Below are 22,896 nucleotides of genomic sequence, written 5' to 3'. Positions count from 1 at the left end.
AAGTGTCTTAAAAAGTGAGGTAGAATGTTGTTCTGCCATGGAAATTTTTGAGTAGTCTTAGTATTTCATACTCAGTGCATTTGTTCCAAAAGTGGCAGTATCTGTTTTCCTTTTATATAGATAGTATTTGACTTAAACATTGAACTGTGTACTTAAACCATTGATCTCTATTCTATAAAGACGTAGGAAATTATAAGTTATTTTCTCTAATTCTTGGGTTTTTTTCCTGTAACATTTTATTATTAAAGGAATAAAAGTACTATTAATCCTTTTATTTTCTTTAGTTCAAATTCCTTTAAAGTTTGAAAGTTCAGAATATTTCATTATAACTTACTTTCCAGAAAATGAAGTTCACAATGAGAAAATGGGAGTTCCTGTCATGGCTCAGTGGTAACAAACCTGACTAGTATCCATGAGGATGTGGGTTTGATTCCTGGCCTTGCCTGGTGGGTTCAGGATCTGGTGTTGCCATGAGCTGTGGTGTAAGACACAGACATGGCTTGGATCCTGCGTTGCTATGGCTGTGGTGTAGGATGGCAGCTACAGTTCCGATTCGACCCCTAGCCTGGGAACTTGCATATGCAGCATGAACAACCCTTAAAAAAAGACAAAATGAGGAGTTCCCGTCGTGGCGCAGTGGTTAACGAATCCGACTAGGAACCATGAGGTTGCAGGTTCGGTCCCTGCCCTTGCTCAGTGGGTTAACGATCCGGCGTTGCCGTGAGCTGTGGTGAAGGTTGCAGACGCGGCTCGGATCCTGCACTGCTGTGGCTCTGGCGTAGGCCGGTGGCTACAGCTCCGATTCAACCCCTAGCCTGGGAACCTCCATATGCCACGGGAATGGCCCAAGAAATAGCAACAACAACAACAACAAAAGACAAAAAAAAAAAAGACAAAATGAGAAAATGTAGCCATGGGTTAATCAAAAGCATGAGAACTTTGGCATACATTTGACACTTAGCAAAAGAGTGTGAGCATGTATATGTATGAGGATGTTTATAGTTTGGAATTTATTTTTCCAACTTATATTTTATTTTAGACTTAATTGGGGTTCTGACATCCAAAACTCTTTGCTGAACCTTCTATTATTGATACTCTGATGGCTTTATGCTAATGATGACCACAATTTAACATTAGAATCTTTATGTAGTGTTAAGTATTTGAGTTTTTTATATTTGAAAATTGATGAATTAATCAAATTTGGGAAAGTTTCAGCCAGTATTTTTCAAATAGTTTTTTTTGGCTCTATAGCCCTCCTCTGGGTGTATTTGTCGTACTTCAGTTAGCCTAAAGCCAAAAATCAAGATGTTTAACCTGTATTATGACAGAATGAGGCTTATTGACTTATTGTAAGAAAGGATACTGTGCACCAGGGAAACCAAGGAGCATCTTACTAGTGAAAAGTTTTTGTAGGATTTTTGGGGAACTGGGGAGTTTAGGTGATATTTATTTATTTATTTATTTATTTATTTATTTATTTTTTGCCGTTTTCTTGGGCCGCTCTCGCAGCATATGGAGGTTCCCAGGCTAGGGGTCGAATTGGAGCTGTAGCCACCAGCCTACGCCAGAGCCACAGCAACGCTGGATCCGAGCCTGGTCTGCAACCTACACCACAGCTCACGGCAACGCTGGATGGTTAACCCACTGAGCTAGGGCAGGGATCGAACCCGCAACCTCATGGTTCCTAGTCGGATTCGTTAACCACTGCGCCACGACGGGAACTCCTAGGTGATATTTAAATGAAGTGTTTGAGAACTTCAGTGCAAAGCATTGCTATCTGTGAAGAAAGTTAATCTTTACCTTTTCATACATTTATTGGGATAGCTGAACTTTTCCCAGTGTGTGCTGACATTTTGTCCATTTTCATTTTTCTGTCTTTTTTTTCTCTTGGTTTCATTTGGTTAGATAGTTTAGTTGTGGTTGCTCAGTTTTAGATTCTTCTACAGTGTCCAATCAGCTGTTAATCCCACTCATTAAAATTTCCATCTTCGAAAGTTTAGAGTCAGTGTTATGTCTTTATTATCTACTCAACATATTCAGTGTTTCCCCTACTCTCTTACATATGTGGAATATAGATAGTTATTTTCAGTGTCGTTGTCCCTTAATTCTGTCATTTGTATTGTTTCTGAGTCCTTTTATTTTTATTTACTTATTTATTTTTGCTGCAGCTTGAAGAAGTTCCTGGGCCAGGGATTGAATGCACACTGCAGCAGTGGCAGTGCTGGGTCCAAATCTCTGAGCCCCTAGGGAACTCCTGGGTCGTTTTTATAGATTGATTTTCTCCTTATTATGGATTGTATTTTCCTACTTCTTTGCATGCTTGATGATTTTGATTGGATACTTGTCATTTAGACTTCCTTGTTGGGTACTGGACATTTCCCTATAAGTTTTGGTTTCCTTTGAGATGCATCAAAGGTATATTTGATCCTTACGAAGCTTTTAAATTTTAGGTGGGATAGAAGAGAAATGCATGGACTTGTGGTTGCCAAGGGGGAGGGAGTGGGATGAACTGGGAGCCTGGGGTTAATAGATGCAAATATTGTATTGGAGTGGATAAGCAATGAGATCCTGCTGTGTAGCACAGGAAACCATATCTAGTCACTTGTGATGGAACATGATGGAGGATAATGTGAGAAAAAGAATGTGCATGTGTGATTGGGTCACTTTGCTGTACAGTAGAAAATTGACAGAACGTTTCAAACCAACTATAATGGAAAAAATAAAAATCATTAATAAAATAAAATACTGAAAAAAATAAATTTTAGGTGGGAGAGCAGCCTTTAGAATTCATCTCCCACCACACCCCCTAAAATATATCACCTGATATTCTCCTTAATTACAAGGCCAATGGGAACACAAAGTTTTTCTAGCCCTGGGAATAATTTAGGAATTGCCTGCTCTTTTGAGGGGAAGTCATTTCCTTTGCTTCACATTTGTTTATCAGTACTCAGCTACGTATTTGAGAGGAACCTCTGTAGATCTTTATTTTATTTATTTATTTTTATTTTTTTGCTATTTCTTTGGGCCACTCCCGCGGCATATGGAGGTTCCCAGGCTAGGGGTCCAATCGGAGCTGTAGCCACCGGCTTACGCCAGAGCCACAGCAACGCTGGATCCGAGCCGCATCTGCAACCTACACCACAGCTCACAGCAATGCTGGATGGTTAACCCACTGAGCAAGGGCAGGGATCCAACCCGCAACCTCATGGTTCCTAGTCGGATTCGTTAACCACTGCGCCACGACGGGAACTCCGATCTTTATTAATATATTTGTTCAGCTCTTTACTCTGATACTGTGCTCTGTGAACTTTAAGTCATTTGCATCCCTGGACTCCCAGTTCCATCTCTTCAACTAAGAGAGACTGATGCTGGTGCTGCTGGCTGGACTAGGATATTTCCCTCCTTGTGCCATTGCCCGGAAACTCAGAGGCAACAGTAGGGTTTACCCTTCTCAGGGATCATTTTTTTTTTTTTGGCTTTTTAGGGCTGCATCCATGGCCTGTGGAAGTTCCTGGGCCAGGGGTCGAACCAGAGCTACAGCTGCCAGCCTGCACCACAGCCACAGCAATGCCAGATCCAAACCGCGTCTGTGACCTACACCACTGCTCGCCACAATACTGGATCCTTGTCACCCACTGGGCGAGGCCAAGGATTGAACCCAAGTCCTCCTGGATACTAGTTGGGTTGGTTTCTGTTGCTCCACAACAGAACTCTCTGAAAACTATTTCATAGATCCTGTCCAGTTTGTTAATTTAGGTAGAAAGGTAAATTTGGTCCCTGTTACTCCATCTTGTCCAGAAATAGAAACTCTAGATTCATGTATGTGTTATGATAATCACTATATTCTGTATCCCTATCCTGTGTCCAGAAAATAAGTGTTTTTTCTTTTTTTGTTTTTCATGAGTACTTAAGAATGTAATGAATACCTACAAGACTAATGATTCATCCTTGTTTCCTTCTTTTTGGTTTTCTTCTTTTATTTTTGACTTGATCTGAACTTCCATATAAAATTGAAATAGAGTTATATAGTTGTATCTCTTTATGTTTAGCTATGCTTTATATGCTGTCCATATAATAAATTTTTTAAAAAGTGTACAAAGAAAAATTTGGTAGAACCACGTTGAAAATAAATGAGGAAATTGAGTTTAGAAAAAGTAAGTAGTAAAATGAGTGGAAGCCAGAATTCAAGCCTTTTTGTCTTGATGGATTTTCTAGGGATCTATCGCCAGTATAATTTTGAGCTTCTTAGAAGCTAGGGCAGAGAAGATTGTCAGTGGCCTGTTTGCTTTTTATGTGGGACCATTAAAAATAGAAAACTCTTATTACCCTTGGGCCAGGTATGGGTTATGTTTTAATCACTTTCTGTGCCTCAACTAAATTTTGCTTTTAAATTTTCATTTGTTACTAATGTGTTATTTAACTGTTTGATTTGAGAACATAAATGAAGGGTATCTTTATCCCTTCTTATTTAGTAGGAGTGCCTTATTAAGGTTGAATTCATCTTTTTATTACTCTTTGATTTCTTTCTTATCTCATTTGATTTTAGTTGTTTCATGGAAATTAAAATATTAACTGATAGAATGATGATTTAGACTTTTTCTATTTTATGTTTGAGAGAATTTCAAAAGATTTTTGATATTTTTATTTGGAAATAAATTAAAAAATAGTTCATATTTGGAAGTAATTTCAAAATTATATGAGTTGGAAAAATAAATTAGTAGAACAAATAAATGCTCCTTATCCTGATTTTCTTAATATTTGATTTTTGATTTCTCTGTGTTTGTGTGCGTATATATACTCATACATACACATTTTCTCTGAACATTTAAGGGTAAGTTATATGTATCTATATATCTGTTCTGTATATGTTTTATATATATGTTATATATCATTAGCTCTTTATCTCTAAATACAATGTGTACTTCTAGTCAATTACATGTCCACATCACAGTAATCATCTTCAGTAAGTTTAACATTGTTCTAGTATTTTTACCTAATAGATTGTTGTGTCAGTTTTGTCAGCTGACGCAGCAATGTCCTTTGTAGCACTTTTTCCTTTCTGATACAGGAGAGTTATTTCATTTAGCTGTCAGCTGTCTCCTTTAGTCTCCTTTAACCAGAAACATAACATAGTCTTCCTTTGTCTCCCATGACATCGACTGATCCTCTTTAAAAAACAAAACAAAACAAAAAACCAAACTTTTCATTTTGGTTTAGTTTGAAGTTTCCTCATGATTGGATTCAGGTTATTCATTCTAGGCTGGGAGACTGTGTAAGTGATGATGTATTCTCTTCAGTGTGCCACCTCTGGACGATATTAATTATGACCACCCAGTTAAGGTGTTGTCCATTTCTCTACTTTATAATAACTGTTTTTCTTCCCCTTATAACTAAAAAGCAGTCCTTGAAGAGACTATTCAGATACCTTTATTCTTCATACTCATAGATTTTGTATACATGATAATGGTTTCCCTATTCAGTGTTTACTGTGCTGCTTACAAAATAACCATTTTCAATCTCTCAACACTCCTTCTACCTTTACCAGTCAGTTCTCAACACTGTTATACGCATCAGTCCATCCTTCTCCCCATTTATTTATTTTATTTGTTTGGTGGTTTTATTTTTTATCAGTATGGACTCAGAACCACTGCTTTTTTAATGGTTCACAATTCATTGTTTATATTGGAGCTGTGTTTATCCTGATTTGGCTCATCTGTCTCTTCTCTCACTGTGACATGTCCTCATCATGCTGTGAATGCTTTCCTACTTTCTGGCATAACACAGTGTTCCAGATTCATCTCGTACCTGCCCTGCTCCAGCTTTGGAGTCAGTCCCCTTCTCTGAGGAGTGTCTGTTCTGTTTAGTGGGGAATAGTATTAGAGACCAAAATCTGGGCAGTAGATGTGGTCATTACTTCTAGGCCTTTTAGCAGATGGTGATAGGAAGCATGCATATATATGCATGTAGATTCCTGCATATGTACATACTTGTTCTAGAAATCACACTATCTTCAATATTAGTTCATCCCTACAGGGTTCTTTCTTGCTTTCTGTCTTAACCCAGACTTCCAGCACTATCAACACTTTTATTCAAACCTATGATGCATCAGAGATAGAGAATTGTATTGTCAGTTCCATTATCATAAATGACTGTGTGTAGGATTTATTTGTAATCCTACTTGTTCTACCCTATACTGCCCCCCTGACTCAGTGTATAAAGTCAAATACTGTGTTCATAAGTTATTTAGATTAGTTCTGACCACCTGTCTTTTGGTCTTTCTGTCTTCCTTCCCTTCAGTGTGTTTGCTATTCATATGAATTACAAGGTTTATTTGTTCTGGTTTGCTTTTACTTTTAGGTTTTTCCCCCCTTCCATTCTCATTTATTTAGTTAATTTGATTGAATATGCACAACATTAATATGCTTCCAAAATCAGCACTCTACAAAAAGGTAAGTTCATTGAAGGTTCACTTCACTATGTTTTGGCCTGTTACCCACCCCTTGTAGGGGCTGATGCCATAGTTCTTTGCTTTATCTTTTCTGTGTTTCTTATTATAAAAAATAAACACACAGTTTTAACTTCTTTTTCTCACATAAAAGATAGCATCTGGATGTGCAGTTCCGTGTTTTGCTTTTTAAAAAGTTAGGAATAATAACTCTTGGAAATCACACCATGTGAGTTCATAAAGATCTTCCTCAGAGTATATATAGGTTTTGAGTTTTTTTGGTTTTTGTTTCCTTTTTATGGCTGTACCTGTGGCATATGGAAATTCCTGGGCCAGGGGTTAAATTGGAGCTGCAGCTGAGGCCTATGCCGCAGCCACGGCAGCACTGGATCTGAGCTGCATCTGGACCTATGCTGTAGCTTATGGCAACGCTGGAGCGTTAACCCACTGAGTGAGGCCAGGGATCAAACTCATCCTCATGGACACTTATGTCAGGTTCTTAATCCACTGAGCCACAATGGGAACTCGTATTTATAGGTTTTTCAAAAAGTTGGTTTTAGGATTTCCCTGGTGGCCTAGTAGTTAAGGATTCAGTGTTGTCATTGCTGTGGCTTGGGTTTGATTCATGACCTGGGAATTTTCTTCTACATATGGCTGGCATGCCAAAAAAAAAAGTTGATTTCAGGTTGTATTTTTCCTTGTTTTTTTTTTCCTTCCTCTACTTTCTTATATTTATTTAAGATTATATGTGTGTAGATTTTATATATGTACAAATCCATTGTTGGCAAAATTCTGAATATTCAGCACATCCCTATCATTATTTAGTCCTAATTTCAGTCTTAGCATTTGGTTCGGCCTACTGTAAAAGAAATTCCCAAATAGGTTGTAGTAGGTAGTTTATTTTTCTTTGGCTTACTAGTCCTTGGCTATTTATCAACAGCCTGTTTGCAAGTTGCTGTGTTACCCACCTTCCTCTCTGGTGGTGTTCTATCATCCTTAGAGTATTGAAGAGTATGAATAGAAGGGATGGGAATGGGAGGCGAGGAACCATCTTTAGAAGGCAAGGATCCAGGAGGTGTGTCACGCTTCTGTTTATACATCATTGGCCAGAACTTGGTCATGTTCCCACACAAGCAGTAAGAGATGTTGGAAAATCAGGGCAAGCTATGTGTCCAGCTAAATAATCTTGAAAGGGGAAAATGGATGTTCTATATCTAGCCATAGATGTCTCCAAATATGTGCAGCTTCTCTTTTCATGTTTCTAAATTTGGTGAATCATCTCCCTAATACAATTGGTGCATTCTATATGTGTGTGTGTGTGTGTGTGTGTGTGTGTGTGTATGTGTGTGTGTGTGTATATTTTTTTTCAGAGCTGCACCTGCAGCATGTGGAAGTTCCCAGCCTAGGGGTCAAATAGGAGCTACAGCTGCCAACCTACGCCACAGCTACAGCAACGTGGGATCCGAGCTGAGTCTGCAGCCTACACCACAGCTCATGGCAACACCACAACCTTAACCCACTGAGCGAGGCCAGGGATGGAACCTGCATCCTCATGGATCCTAGTCGGGTTCATTGCCCGCTGAGCCACAAAGGGAACTCCAGTCCATTTTATATTTAATGATATTTTTAGTTGCAAAACTGATGCTTATTTCAGTTGATGTTTTTCATCATAGTTCATGTTAGTATCTTTTTATTTTATATTGTTCAGTTGTAGGCTGATTAGTATTAGTTTTCACAAAGTGCCAGGTATTGAATGTTTATGCTTTGTTACCTGGACTTAGTGTTTATGCTCATATCATGCTATTTCAAGGTGATATTCTGATGTGGCAATGCCTGCTTTTATGGAATTTTATAAAGTTGTTGCTACCATTTATACTTTTGAAGGTATACTTAAAACACCTAGTATGTATTGCTCTTTTGTATAGGATCTGACAATTGATAAAAATAGTGGCTAAAAGTTTTATCTGTAGCACCTAATTGAATCAGGCCGAAAAGAAAGATTTTCAATTCTACTTCCTCCATGTACCTGTATCTTATATTCTTTGCATAGTCTCTATTTTAACATATTCTAAATGACTAGCTCTTAGCAGTACTCACATTTATTGGTTTTAGTTTAGGGATAGCTGCCATTTTCCCTCAAATAATTTAATGCCCTGAATATTTAAAAAATTATGGAAATTTATTGTAAGATTTTTTTTGCCATAGTTTAGCACAATATGAGATTATATGATTATGCTTGAAAGATCAACCGAGCTAAAAGGTTGCATAATCTTTGTAAAACTTTCTTCCTTGAATCCCTCTGTTTTTTTGTTTTTGTTTTTAGTTTTGTTTTTTTTAGGGCGGCAACTGCCGAATATGGAGGTTCCCAGGCTAGGTAGGGGTCTAATTGGAGCTGTAGCTACCAGCCTACACCACAGCTCATGGCAGCACCAGATCCTTAACCCACTGAGTGGGGGTTTGATCCACCTGCAACCTCACGCACGGTTCCTAGTCGGATTCATTTCCGCTGCGCCAAAATGGGAACTCCTTCAAAATCTCTCTGTTTTGTTAATCCTTAACATTAAAAAAAAAAAAAAAAGCCAAATCCAGATTATTTTTTTCCCTTTCGAATTGCCGCTAAAGCAGCCCCCTCCCCACACACAGTTGTGCATTGTAACACTTTGCTTTTTCAGAACTCATTTAGTTGTAGACTGTGCTGATTGAATTACTGGTGAGTATGATTCTGTTATGATATCCTTGTGCAGGGAAGGCTGGATGAATTCTTATCAGTTTGCTATATTTATCCTTATTTAGTACACAGTACTCTTTAAAACTCAGGAATAGGTCTGATACTACTAAAAAATTCATATGGATTAGAGGCAGTTATTTCATTTTTTTCCCCTGTGAGAGCCAGTTCAATAAAGGGTGGTATTCTGTTGTCAGTTCTTCTTAGGTTTTTATGAAGGAACTCTTCCTACCTCTGCTTATAATTGTGATTCAGCAAGCCAATCTGTTAACCACAGCCTTGGCATTATAATTTTATTTTTAAATTTTATTTGTTTTTTGTGTTTTTGGGGCCTCACCTGTGGCACATGGAAGTTCCCAGACTAGGGGTCGCATTGGAGCTGTAGCTGCCAGCCTACACCACAGCTATAGCAATGCAGAATCCAAGCCACGTCTATGATGTACACAGCTCACAGCAACCCTAGATCCTTAACCCACTGAGCGAGGCCAGGGATTGACCCACATCCTCGTGGATACTAGTCGGGTTTGTTACCCTGAGCCACAACGGGAACTCTCAGCATTTTAATTTAAAAAAACCACTTTTTGTCCATTGTTTTTGTAGAAACTAGATTATCTTTCATGGATAAATGCTCTATAGGTCTGTCATTGGCACATTTTTTACTTTCTGTTTTAAGATTTTTTCTTTTTCTATTATAATTGATGTTCTGTCAGTTTATGCTCTACAACAAAGTGATCCAGTCGTACATACATACATATATACATATATTGTATTTCTCACTTTGTCTTCCAGCATGTTCCATCGCAAGTGACTAGATATAGTTCCCCGTGCTGTACAGCAGGATCTCATTGCTTATCCACTCCAAATGCAATGGTTTGCATCTGCTAACCCAGACACCCAATCTGTCCCACTCCCTCCCCCTTGGCAACCACAGGTCTGATCTCCAAGTCCATGAGTTTGTTTCTTTTCTGTACATAGGTTCATTTTGTGCCATATATTAGATTTTAGATATGTGATGATGTATGGTATTTGTCTTTCTCTGTCTGATTTACTTCACTTAGTATGAGAGTCTCTAATTCCATCCATGTTGCTGCAAATGGCATTATTTTGTTCTTTATGGCTGAATAGTACTCCATTGTGTGTATGTACCATGTATTCTTAATCCATTCATCTGTTGATGAACAAATATTTAGGTTGTTTCCATGTCTTGGCTATTGTGAATAGTGCTGTAGTGAACATAAGGGAGCATGTATCTTTTTAAATGAAAGTTTTGTCTAGGTATATGCCCAGGAGTGGGATTGCTGGATCACATGGTGGTTCTCTATTTAGCTTCCTGAGATACCTCCATATTGTTCTCCATAGTTGTACCATTTACATTCCCACCAACAGTGTAGGAGGGTTTCCTTTTCTCCACACCCTCTCTAGCATTTGTTAATTGTTGACTTTTAATGATGGTCATTCTGACCAGTGTGAGGTGGTGCCTCATAGTAGGGTTTTTGTTTTTTTGTTTTTTGTCTTTTTCTCTTTTTAGTGCTGTACCTGCGGCATATGGAGGTTTCCAGGCTAGGGGTCCAATTGGAGCTGTAGCTGCTGGCCTACACCACAGCCCTAACAACACGGGATCCAAGCCACATCTGCAGCCTACACCACAGCTCACAGCAACACCAGATCCTTAACCCGCTGAGCAAGGCCAGGGATCCAACCCATGTCCTCATGGATACTAGTTGCTTTCGTTAACTGCTGAGTCGCGACAGGAACTGGTACCTCATAGTAGTTTTGATTTGCATTTCTCTAGTAATAGTGATGTTGAGCATTTTTTATGTGCCTGTTGGTCATCTGTATATCTTCTTTGGAGAAATGTCTATTCAGGTCTTCTGCCCATTTTTCAATTGGGTTGTTGGGGGTTTTTTGCTCTTGAGTTGTGTAAGTTGTTTGTATATTTTAGAGATTAAGCCCTTGTCGGTTGCGTCGTTTGAAACCATCATTTTCTCCCATTCCATAGGTTGTCTTCTTTTTTTTTCCTTTTTTTTGTCTTTTTGCCTTTTCTATGGCTGCTCCCTTGGCATATGGAGGTTCCCAGGCTAGGGGTCCAATCGGAGCTGTAGCCACCGGCCTACACCAGAGCTACAGCAACACGGAATCTGAGCCGCGTCTGCAACCTACACCACAGCTCATGGCAACGCCAGATCCTTAACTCACTGAGTGAGGCCAGGGATCAAACCGGCAACCTCATGGTCTCTAGTTGGATTCGTTAACCACTGAGCCACGATGGGAACTCCTTTTTTTTTTTTTTTTTTTTAAGGGTTTCCTTTGCTGTGCAAAAGTTTGTCAGTTTGATTAGGTCCCATTGGTTTATTTTTGTTGTTATTTCTATTGCTTTGGGAGACTGACATATTTGTAAGGTTGATGTCAGAGAATGTTTTGTTTACACTCTCTTCTAGGAGTTTGATGGTGTCCTATCTTATGTTTAAGTCTTTAAGCCATCTTGAGTTTATTTTTGTGCATGGTGTGAGGGTGTGTTCTAGTTTGATGAATTTGCATGCAGCTGTCCTATTTCCCAGCACCACTTGCTGAAAACACTGTGGTTTTCCCATTTTATATTCTTGCCTCCTTTGTCAAAGATTAATTGACCACAGGTGTCTGGGTTTATCTCTGGGTTCTCTATTCTGTTCCATTGGTCTGTGTGTCTGTTTTGGTACCAGTATCACACTGTATTGATGACTGTAGCTTTGTAATATTGTCTGAAGTCTGGAAGAGTTATGCCACCTGCTTGGTTTTTGTTTCTCAGGATTGCTTTGGCAATTCTGGGTCTTTTATGGTTCCATCTACATTTTTGGATCGTTTATTCTAGTTCTGTGAAAAATGTCCTGGGTAGTTTGGTAGAGATTGCACTGAATCTGTAGATCGCTTTGGGTAGTATGGCCATTTTAATGATATTAATTCTTCCAATCCAGGAGCATGGGATATCTCTCCATTTCTTTGAGTCCTCTTTAATTTCCTTGATTGATGTTTTACAGTTCTCAGCATAGAAGTCTTTCACCTCCTTGGTCAGGTTTATTCCTGGATATTTAATTTTGGGGGGTGCGACTTTAAAAGGTATTGTATTTTTATATTCCTTTTCTAATATTTCATTGTTTGTATACAGAAATGCAACTGTGTTTTTTCATTTGGTTTTCTTTCTGCTGTCTTGATTGGGTGGTTTCCATTATTCTATCTTGTAAGTCACTAATTCATTCCTCTGCATTATTCATTCTGCTCTTCAGTGCCTTTAACTTAGCTTGTATCTCTGCAAGTGAATTTTCTAATTTTTCTTGGCTCCTCCTAATATTTTCTAGTTTCTTTCTAAAGTAATCTGCATTACTGTTCAAATCTGTGCTTAATTCCTTCATATTCACTCTTAATTCCTTCAGTATTTTCACTATCTCCGTTTCCAACTTGGTGTCTCTTAGACTGCAGAGGTCTGTTTCATTGTTTGCTCCTTCAGGTGAATTCTCCTGGGAATGGTTTCTTCATTTTGCTTTATTTTTCTTATTCTCTGAGTTTAGGGAAACCAACTACTGTAGTCTTAGAGTGTTCTTTGTATGAGTGAGCACCCCTGGGTATTTTGTGAGGGTTTACTATTTATTTTTAGGGTGCTGGGTGTGCTTCCAGGGTGATGGAGGTAATGGGCATGGCTAGTAGTCAGTGTTTGTTTGCTGGGCCCTTGACAGTGGCAAGGACCCATGGGCAGGTGATGCAGGGTGCTATTAGTTGCAGGGCCTTGGGAAGTGACAGTGATTCAGCAGGTGTAGGCATTGCCCAGAGCATTTGGCAGTGGCAGCAGCAGGGCAGGTGTGTTCCCAGGAGAGTAAGAGCAACAACGAATGGTGCACGGTTTGCAGTGCCCTCTTCTGTACCCATCTCTGAGGTGACGGGGGCTGCAGGTGGTACCTGTTCGCAGACCCCTAGTGGTGGTGGGCCATGCCCCCCTCTGGTGTCTGAGATGACTGCTGTGGTTCACCCCCGCTGCCTGTACTGCGCAAGAGGTGCTGCATTGCATTTAGCCCCCCAACTGCCCTTAGCCCCCACAAGACATCTACAATGATGTGAAGAGCTCAGGGTCAGTCAGTGCTGTCATATCTTATGCCCACCCCCACCTTCCTGTCCCCACTGTGCATGTATTAGCCACATCTAGATATTATCTTTCAATTTTTATTTATTTATTTTTTTTGTCTTTTTGCCTTTTCTAGGGCCGCTCCCACGGCATATGGAGGTTCCCAGGCCAGGGGTCGAATCAGAGCTGTAGCCACTGGCCTACACCAGAGCCACAGCAACACTGGATCCGAGCCGCGTCTGCAACCTACACCACAGCTCACAGCAACGCCAGACCCTTAACCCACTGAGCAGGCCAGGGATCAAACCTGCAACCTCATGGTTCCTAGTCGGATTTGTTAACCACTGCGCCACGATGGGAACTCCTCTTTCAATTTTTAGATAGTAGGATATATTTTTATCTCTTCCCTCCTCTATAATAAACCCTATATTAACTTTGTAAACTTTGAAATCATAATCAAGGATTCTTACTGGATTCACTTTCTTTTAGGTTATGTAATAGCATTAAAATGGCATAACATTGTCAAAATTTTTAAAATAGTAGTATTTACTAAGTTGCTTTTTCAACAGAGTAAACAGAAAGCTCACTGAATGTCTTTTGAATATAACTTATGCAGTTAAACTCTGTATATATTACGCTGTATAAGTTACTCTGTTAAGCTTCAAAGGCTTTTCAAAAAATTTTTTTTTATTGCAGTAAAAAACAATATGAAATCTATCCTTTGGAAAAATTTAATTGTGCAGTATTATTAATAAGCACAGTATTGTACCACATATCTCTGGAGTTTTTCCATCTTGCATGACTGAAACTCTATACCCGCTGAACAGCAAAACCACATTTCGCCCTCCCTCCAGCCCCTAGCGACCATCATTTCTTTTTATGAGTTTGACTAGGTATCTTATTTTATTTATGCATTTATTTATTTATGTATTTATTTATTTATTGCCTTTTTGTCTTTTTAGGGCCACACCTGCAGCATATGGAGGTTCCCAGGCTAAGGGTCCAATTGGACCTGTACCTGCCTGCCTACGCCACAGCCACAGCAACCCCAGATCTGAGCCACGTCTTCCACCTATACCACAGCTCATGGCAACGCCGGATCCTTAACCCACTGAGCGAGGCCAGGGATCAAACCTGCAACCTCATGGTTCCTAGTCAGATTCATTTCTGCTGCACCGCGACGGGAACTCCTGACCAAGTATCTTATAAGTGGAATCATGAAGGTATTTAGTCCTTCTGTGACTGGCTTATTTCATTTCACATAACATTCTAAAGGTTCATGTGGTAGCTTATGATAGGATTTCCTTCAGTTTTGTGGCTGAATAATACTCAATTTAAGGATAGGTAACATTTTACCTATCCTTGGATGGACACTTAGGTTTTTTCCATGTCTTGGCTATTGTGAATAATGCTACACTGAACATGGGCGTGCCCATATTTCTTTAAGATCCTGACCTTTTTGGGACTTCCTGTTAGGGCGCAGAGGAAATGAATCCGACTAGGAACATTGAGGTTGTGGGTTTGATCCTTGGCCTCGCTTAGTGGGTTAAGGATCTAGTGTTGCCATGAGCTGTGGTGTGGGTTGCAGACGCAGCTTGGATCTGGCATTGCTGTGGGTGTGGGGCTGTGGTGTAGGCCAGCAGCTGTAACTCTGATTAGACCCCTAGCCTGGGAACATATATGCCATGAGTGCAGCCCTAAAGAGCAAAAAAAAAAAAAAAAAAGATCCTGCCCTTTTTATTTTTTTTCTTTTTAGGGCCACATATACAGCATATAGCAGTTTCTGGACTAGGGGTCAAATCAGAGGTGCAGCTGCTGGCTTACACCATAGCTCACAGCAATGCTGGATCTTTAACTCAGTGAGCGAGATCAGGGATCAAACCTGTGTCCTCATGGATACAGTAGGGTTCTTAACCTGCTGAGCCATGGTGGAAACTCTGAGATCCTGCTCTTAATTCTTTTGGATACATATCTTGAAGTAGGATTGCAGGATCATATGGTAGTTCTATTTTTAATTCTTTGAGGAACCTCCATACTGTTTTCCATAATGGCTGCACTCTTTAAATACACAGCAACACTGCATGAGGGTTCCATTTTCTCTGCATCTTGGTCAGCAGTTGTTATTTTCTCTTCTTTTGATGGTGGCCATCCTAATGGGGGTGAGGTGATATTTCATTGTGATTTTGATTTGCATTTCTCTTATGATTAGTGATGTTGAGCATCTTTGTATACTTATTGGCCATTTGAATGTCTCCTTTGGAGAAATTTCTGTTCAAATCCTTTGCCTGCTTTTAAATTAGGGTTTTTTTTTTTTTTTTTTTTTTTTTCCCTCTGTTGACTTATAGGAGTTCCTTATATATTTTGGATAGTAACCCCTTAGCAGATACATGATTTGCAAATATTTTTTCCCATTCTGAAGGTTGCCTTTGCACTCTTGATTGTCCCCTTTGCTGTGCAGAAGCTACTTGTCTATGCTTGCTTTTGTTGCTTGTGTTTTTGTGTTTGTGCTTCTTGGCAAGAAGTCATTGCCAAGACCAGTGTTATGTATCTCTTTTCTCTCACATGTTTTCTTCTAGGAGTTTTAGCTTCAGGTCTTATGTTTACAAGTCTTTAGTACATTTTGAGTTGATTTTTGTGTATGGTAAGATAAGGGTCCAATTTATTCTTTTACATGTGGATATCCAGTTTTCCCAGCACTATTTGTTGAGGAGACTATCACCATTTGTGAAGATCATTTGACTATATATGTGGATTTATTCCTGGGTGCTCTGTTCTCCACTGTTGGTCTGTGTATTTGTTTTTATGTCAGTACCCTACTGTTTTTATTACTATAGCTTCGTAATTTTTTTCCCCCCAAGGGCTGCACCCATGGCATATGGAGGTTCCCAGGCTAGGGTTCAAATCGGAGCTACAGCTGCCGCCACCTACACCACAGCCACAGCAATGCATGATCCAAGCCACGTCTGTGACCTACACCACAACTCACAGCAATGCCGGATCCTTAACCCACTGATCAAGGCCAGGGATTAAACCTGCAACCTCATGGTTCCTAGTCAGGATTGTTTCTGCTGTGCCACGACAGGAACTCCTGTAATGTTTTGAAATCAGGAAATGTGGGGCCTCTGGTTTTTTTTTATTCTTTCTTAGGATTGTTTTGGCCATTCAGGATCCTTTGGGATTCCATATGAATTTTAGTTTTATCTATATCTGTAAAAAATACCACTGGGATTTTGATAGGAATTGGATTGAGTCTGTAGATCACTTTGGGTCATATGGCCATTTAAACAGTGTTAAGTCATCTAATCTCTGAACACAGGATGTCTTTTCATTTCTTTGTGTCTTTAATTTCTTTTTATAATGTCTTATAGTTGTCAGGGTACAAATCTCTTGCGTCTTTGGTTAAGTTTATTCCTAAGTATTTTGTTCTTTTTGATGTTATTGTGAACGGAATTTTCTTCATTTCCTCTGGATTGTTCTTTGTTGGTATATAGAAATGTAAATGATTTTTTAATGCTGACTTTTGTGTCATACAACTTTACTGAATACATTTCTTTGTTCTAACAGGATTTTTTTTTTTTGGTGGAATTTTTAGAGAGTTCTGTGTAAAAGATTATATCACCTGTGAACAGAAAAAATTTTACTACTTTCTGACTTGGATGCCTTTTTTTTTTTCCTGGCCTAATTACTTTTCCTGGTATGTTCAGTACTATGTTGAAAATAATCAGTGAGAGGTGGGCATCCTTACCTTGTTCCTGATCTTAGAGGAAAAGCTTTCAGTTTTTCACTGTTGAGTATGGTGTTAGCTGTGGACTTTTAAGCACATTTTTTTTTTTTTTTTTTGTCTTTTTGTTGTTGTTGTTGTTGTTGCTATTTCTTGGGCCGCACCACGGCATATGGAGGTTCCCAGGCTAGGGGTCCAATCGGAGCTGTAGCCACCAGCCTACGCCAGAGCCACAGCAACGCGGGATCCGAGCCGCGTCTGCGACCTACACCACAGCTCATGGCAACGCCGGATCGTTAACCCACTGAGCAAGGGCAGGGACCGAACCCGCAACCTCATGGTTCCTAGTCGGATTCGTTAACCACTGCGCCACGACGGGAACTCCTAAATTTTTTTAAGTACTTTTTTTTTTTTTTGTCAGCTGTGGACTTTTAAAATATGACCTCTGTGTTGAGGTAATTCCCTTCTGTTCCTTGTTTTTGAATGTTTTTTCATTAAAGGGCATTGAATTTTGTTAAATCTTTTTTCTGCACCAGTTGAGGTCATTATGTATTGAACTATCCTTTCATGTCAGGGATTAATCTGCGTGGTCATGGTGTATGATCCTTTTAATGTGTGCTGCTGAATTTAGTTTTCTAGTAGTAATTTTTTATTAAGAATATTTTTTTGCATCTGTATTTATAAAGGATATTGTTCAATAACCTTTTTTTTGGCCAAACTCATGGCATGTAAGTTCCTGGGCTAGGGATTAAGTCCCAGCCGCAGCTACAACCTACACCACAGCACCTGCAATGCCAGATCCTTAACCCTCTGCGCTGGGCCAGGGATCGAACCTGAGTCTCGGTAGTGACCCACGACACTTCAGAGACAAAGTCAGATCCTTAACCTGGTGTGCCACAGTGGGAACTCCCCTGTTCAGTTAATTTTGAGATGAATTAGAACTGTATATCCCAATTTGCTTTTTATAATAATATTTAACAGAGTGTGATTTTGTCTGTTATCTCTTTTATCTCAGTCCCTTTGTTACATGGGTAGGCCATGTATTTTAATTTTCTTATTAAGATGCTGGAGTAAGAATTGCACATCATCACATAACAATATTATTATAAAATATTTGTATAGTACGTGTTATTTCAGGCAATCTGTGTTTTACATATATTCATTTAATCCTCACAACAACCCTTTGCAGTAGGTACTGTTATTAACCCTCTTTTACAGAAGAGAAAAATGTTTAGTGCTAAGTAGTAGTAGAGCTTTCTATTTCTGGATTTTAACCCAGACTGCCTGGTTTGTGAGTCAGCTTTATAACTCTTAAGTATGTTGCCACTCAGAATTAACTAGGAGGAGGTGTATTTAATTTAGAACATTGACTTTCTCTGCTATTTTGCTACCTATGGAACCAGATAACCTTTTTATTATCCAAAAGATTGTTGATTACTCGAAATCAATGCTTTCAAAAAAGAAGTGCATAAATTTTGCGGCTATTTTGAATTCAAAAGTCTGTTATCTTCCTGGGCTTTTGGCTGTGCTTTGGGTATTAGAGGGTGCTTAAATGAGGAATCTACCAACTGGCAGACATGTATATTATTTAGATAATGTTTGAGAGAAAAACAGTAAGGTTTTAAAATTTACACTGAGTCTGCTCTATGTAGTTGTGCTTCAAGTGGCTAGATCAAGTCACTGTATGAATGCATAAATTGCTTTAGATTACTAATGCTGCATCATTTTATGCTAACCTGATATATAAGAATAATGCATTTGTATACACAGTACAAAATGAGATTTTCTGCCATGTATTTCACAGTAGAGTCCTTTTATGTTAAGATTTTCTGAGAGTTCCTGTTGTGGCTCAAAGGTAATCTGACTGCTGTCCATGAGGAGGCAGGTTCGATCCCTGGCCTTGCTCAGTGGGTTAAGGATCCCGCGTTGCTGTGAGCTGTAGTATAGGTCAAAGACATGGCTCAGACCTGATTTTCTAACAAATTTAGAATGTAAATCAGTTTAAAGTTTACCTTTCGAAAAAAACCAGGGATTTTTTTTAATTTATTTTTTTCTCTTATAGTTGATTTACATTGTTCTGTCAATTTCTCTTCTTTGGGAAATATTCTTATTTATTTTTGTCTTTTTTTTTTTTTTTTAAAGTGCTGTACCCACGGCATATGGAGCTCCCAGGCCTAGGGGTCGAATTGGAGCTGTAGCCACCTGCTTATGCCACACGCACAGCAACGCTAGATCTGAGCTGCATTTGCAACCTACACCACAGCTCATGGCAATGCTGGAGCCTTAAGATCCACTGAGCGAGGCCAAGGAGCAAACTTGTGTCCACATGGATTCTAGTCAGATTCGTTTCTGCTGAGCCACTACGAGAACTCCTATTCTGTCAATTTTTGATGTACAGCAAAGTGACCCAGTCATGCACATATATATATACACATTCTTTGAAAAACCAGTTCTTATGGAGTTTATGTTGCTGTCACAGCATGTTTATTTTAAAGATAATATTTGTATAAAAATAGGTTACTTTGTATGATGCTTAATTCCAATTATGTTACTTCACTGCAGCTAATCAGGGAAGATGGTTAATTTTTGATGTTGTTTTTTGCCAGTCTTGAAATATGGTTCTCCTCTTGTACTCTTATTTTTTTTTGTATCTAATACTGAAAATATGAAGATTACTAATTAATCATATTCTTATGAACAGAAAATCTCTAATGAGATTATTTGTTTGAAATTTAAAGGACATAATAAAACATCACTTTTGTAAAGGATACAGAAAATGTCTGTTTAATCAGTCTCCTTGTGGAAGCAAGATTTTGTTCCTTTATACAGATTTCATCCTATGGACTTGATTATATAGGGTCACATTTATTCTCAATTCTGAAATTCAGGGTGTTAAAACTGAAATTTTTCTCAATAAATTTGTCATATATTGATTTGGCAGCAAACTAACCTGAACTGGAGTAGGGCAGTTTTATCCTACCCGGTGTGAATAAAATAGATTTTGCATGTATTTTAGTATGTGGTACTGCTTTAGACTCTGCTGTGTTATGTAATGTGGTATGCACACCTTATTTACTTTTTTAAAAATGATTTTTATTTTTTCCTTCATAGCTGGTTTATAGTGTTCTGTCAGTTTTCTTCTGAACAGCAAGGTGACTCAGTCATACATACATATATACGTTCTTTTTCTCACATTATCATGCTCAATGATAAATGACTGGATATAGTTCCCAGTGCTATACAGCAGGTTCTCATTGCTTATCCATTCCAGAGGCAATCGTTTGCATCTATTACCCTAAATTCCCAGTCGATCCCCCTCCCCCTTGGCAATCACAAGTCTGTTCTCCCAAGTCCATGATTTTTTCTGTGGCAAGGTTCATTTGTGCTGTATATATATATATATATTTTTTTTTTTTGTCTTTTTGTCTTTTGTTGTTGTTGTTGTTGCTATTTCTTGGGCTGCTCCCGCGGCATATGGAGGTTCCCAGGCTAGGAGTTGAACGGAGCTGTAGCCACCGGCCTACGCCAGAGCCACAGCAACGCGGGATCCGAGCCGCGTCTACAACCTACACCACAGCTCACGGCAACGCCGGATCGTTAACCCACTGAGTGAGGGCAGGGACCGAACCCGCAACCTCATGGTTCCTAGTCGGATTCGTTAACCACTGCGCCACAACAGGAACTCCCTGTGCTGTATATTAAATTCCAGATATAAGTGATGATATATGGTATTTGCCTCTTTCTGACTTACTTCACTTAGTATGAGAGTCTCTCATTCTATCCATGTTGCTGCAAATGGGACAAAACAAAATAAAACAAAAAACAAAATGGAGTTCCTGTTGTGGCTCAGCGGGCATCCATGAGGACGTGGGTTGGATCCTTGGCCTTACTCAGTGGGTTAAGGATCTGGTGTTGCCATAAGGTCTGGTGTAGGTCGCAGACACGGCTCAGATCCAAGTGTTGCTGTGGCTCTGGTGTAGGCTGGCTGCTATAGCTCTGATTTGACCCCTAGCCTGGAAACCTCATATGCAGTGGATGTGGGCCTAAAAAGACCGAAAAAAAAAAACAGAAGTTGCTGCAAATGGCATTATTTTGTTCTTTTTTACGACTGAGTAGTATTCCATTTTGTATATATCATATTTACTTTGATAAAATCTGAACACTTGAATAATGGCACTCATCTGGCCCCCACCAGTTTTACCTAATTGAATAAAGACCTTTATTACTTGTCATAAGCTGCCTGATTTCCACTGTTAGAAGAATGTGGGGCATGAATCAGTAGTATGAGGAATAAAGAACAGGTTGATTTAACTACATTAATTAGTAAGTTAATATAAGCCTAGCAAGAGGTTTAATTTTCTTTTCTCGGTTGGTAGTAGTTGCACAGAACACTGTCGGTTTTTGTGGCAGAATTGTACAGCGACTCCATGTCTTCCATAGCATGGGAGTATGATGGGAGTATGAGCCAGATACTGTCTATCCTGCTCTGTATAGGAAATATGTTTATGTATTTAAATTATTCTTTATAATAAAATGAGATGATTTTATAAGGATGCAAAGTAAGATGGAAACAGTTGATCTTTTTTTTTTCGTTTCTCTAGTCTCCTACAAAAGCTGTATATAATGCCAGGCATTGGAACCATCCAGACTCGGAAGAACTACCTGGGCCACCAGTAGCAAAACCTCAGAGCGTCCCAGTAAGTGAACTGTACTTTTTAATTTCATGTTTGTGTAATGAATTATAAACCAAGAAGTTGCTATCTTCCTAATTTGAAAGTCTCTGGCTTTTCTGTTTAATAGTTGATTTTCAACTTCCTCACTACAATTTAAAGGCTTTATTAATTCATTGGAAAAGTAAGGATTGTGGACAGGATAACAGAAATTCTGGTGTTATGGTTATAAATGAAAGGCTTAAAATATATTGGACTACCACCCTTTTTTTTTTTTAACTGCTCACCTACATTTTATGGCATTACAGTATTAATGTTTAAGGGCAAATATTTGAATTTGTATTAACTTAAGAGCTATATTATAAATTAAGTATTTTAAGTTTGTATTAATGATTAGAGCTATATTATAAACTACATCCTACATTGATCTTAAAGTGCCTTTGAGTGATTAATTTGTCTTTTAGTGCAGAACTTTTTCCTACATTCCAGTAATACTATTCTTTTTCTTTTCTTTTTTTGTCTTTTTGTATTATCTAGGGCCGCACTTGTAGCATATGGAGGTTCCCAGGCTAGGGGTCAAATAGGAGCTGTAGCTGCCAGCCTACCCCAGAGCCACAGCAATGCCAGATCCGAGCCACATCTGTGACCTACACCACAGCTCATGCCAACACCGGATCCTTAACTCACTGATCAAGGCCAGGAATCGAACCCACAACCTCATGGTTCCTAGTCGGATTTGTTAACCACTGAGCCATGATAGGAGCTCCCCTAGTAATACTTTCCAATTGAAAACACATTTGAAAAATATTGTTATCAAGTTATTTTCTTCAGAATAATTGGCAGGACCATACATTAATACTTCTCGAATGGTGACACCTCAGTTACACCTCAGTCATCTGGAGCTATCAGGGAATGAGTTTTTTAATAGAAAACAATAAAAAGGATAAAGGATATTTTAAAATATTAATGTACAATTCCCTGTCTTCTTTCTATTATTAAACTCCTTTTACTAGTTTAAAACCATTATGGTTCATATTAGTAATTATATACCTTATTCTTATTAGGGCTATTTGGGGGGGAGTGGGAGGCCTTGCACCATAGCATGCAGAAATCCCTGGGCCAGAGATTGAACCTATACCACAGCAGTGACTACATAAGATCCTTAACCTCCTGAGCCACCAGGAAACTTCCTATTATGGTTATCTTTTCTACCCTTAAACTGCAGGCCCCCTATACTTTAAAAAT

At 38.9% G+C, this 22,896-nt stretch overlaps 1 protein-coding gene across 4 annotated transcripts in view; it reads left to right on the top strand.

Moving 5' to 3' along the window:
- Positions 1-22,896, top strand: part of WAPL (WAPL cohesin release factor) — a 101,168-nt gene that overhangs the window by 45,615 nt on the left and 32,657 nt on the right. For 3 of the 4 annotated variants that reach the window (XR_014827456.1, XM_021073751.2, XM_013990453.3), the window contains exon 5: positions 21,583-21,678. Coding sequence is in view for 2 of the 4 variants with exons in the window: in XM_021073751.2 (XP_020929410.1) it covers positions 21,583-21,678 (96 nt within the window). In the remaining 2 variants the exon portion in view is untranslated. Of the gene's footprint in view, positions 1-21,582; positions 22,190-22,896 lie in introns of all 4 variants that reach the window. The other variant, XR_014827457.1, reaches the window with a different exon arrangement.

The sequence above is a fragment of the Sus scrofa genome, chromosome 14 (assembly GCF_054392235.1).
Source record: "Sus scrofa isolate SSC_HxYL_T2T_F1_AM1 chromosome 14, Sscrofa_HxYL_maternal_Yorkshire_Landrace_v2.0, whole genome shotgun sequence".
Lineage (NCBI taxonomy): Eukaryota > Metazoa > Chordata > Mammalia > Artiodactyla > Suidae > Sus > Sus scrofa.
Note: the sequence above shows the minus strand (reverse complement) of the source record. Positions and strands in the feature narration are given on the sequence as shown.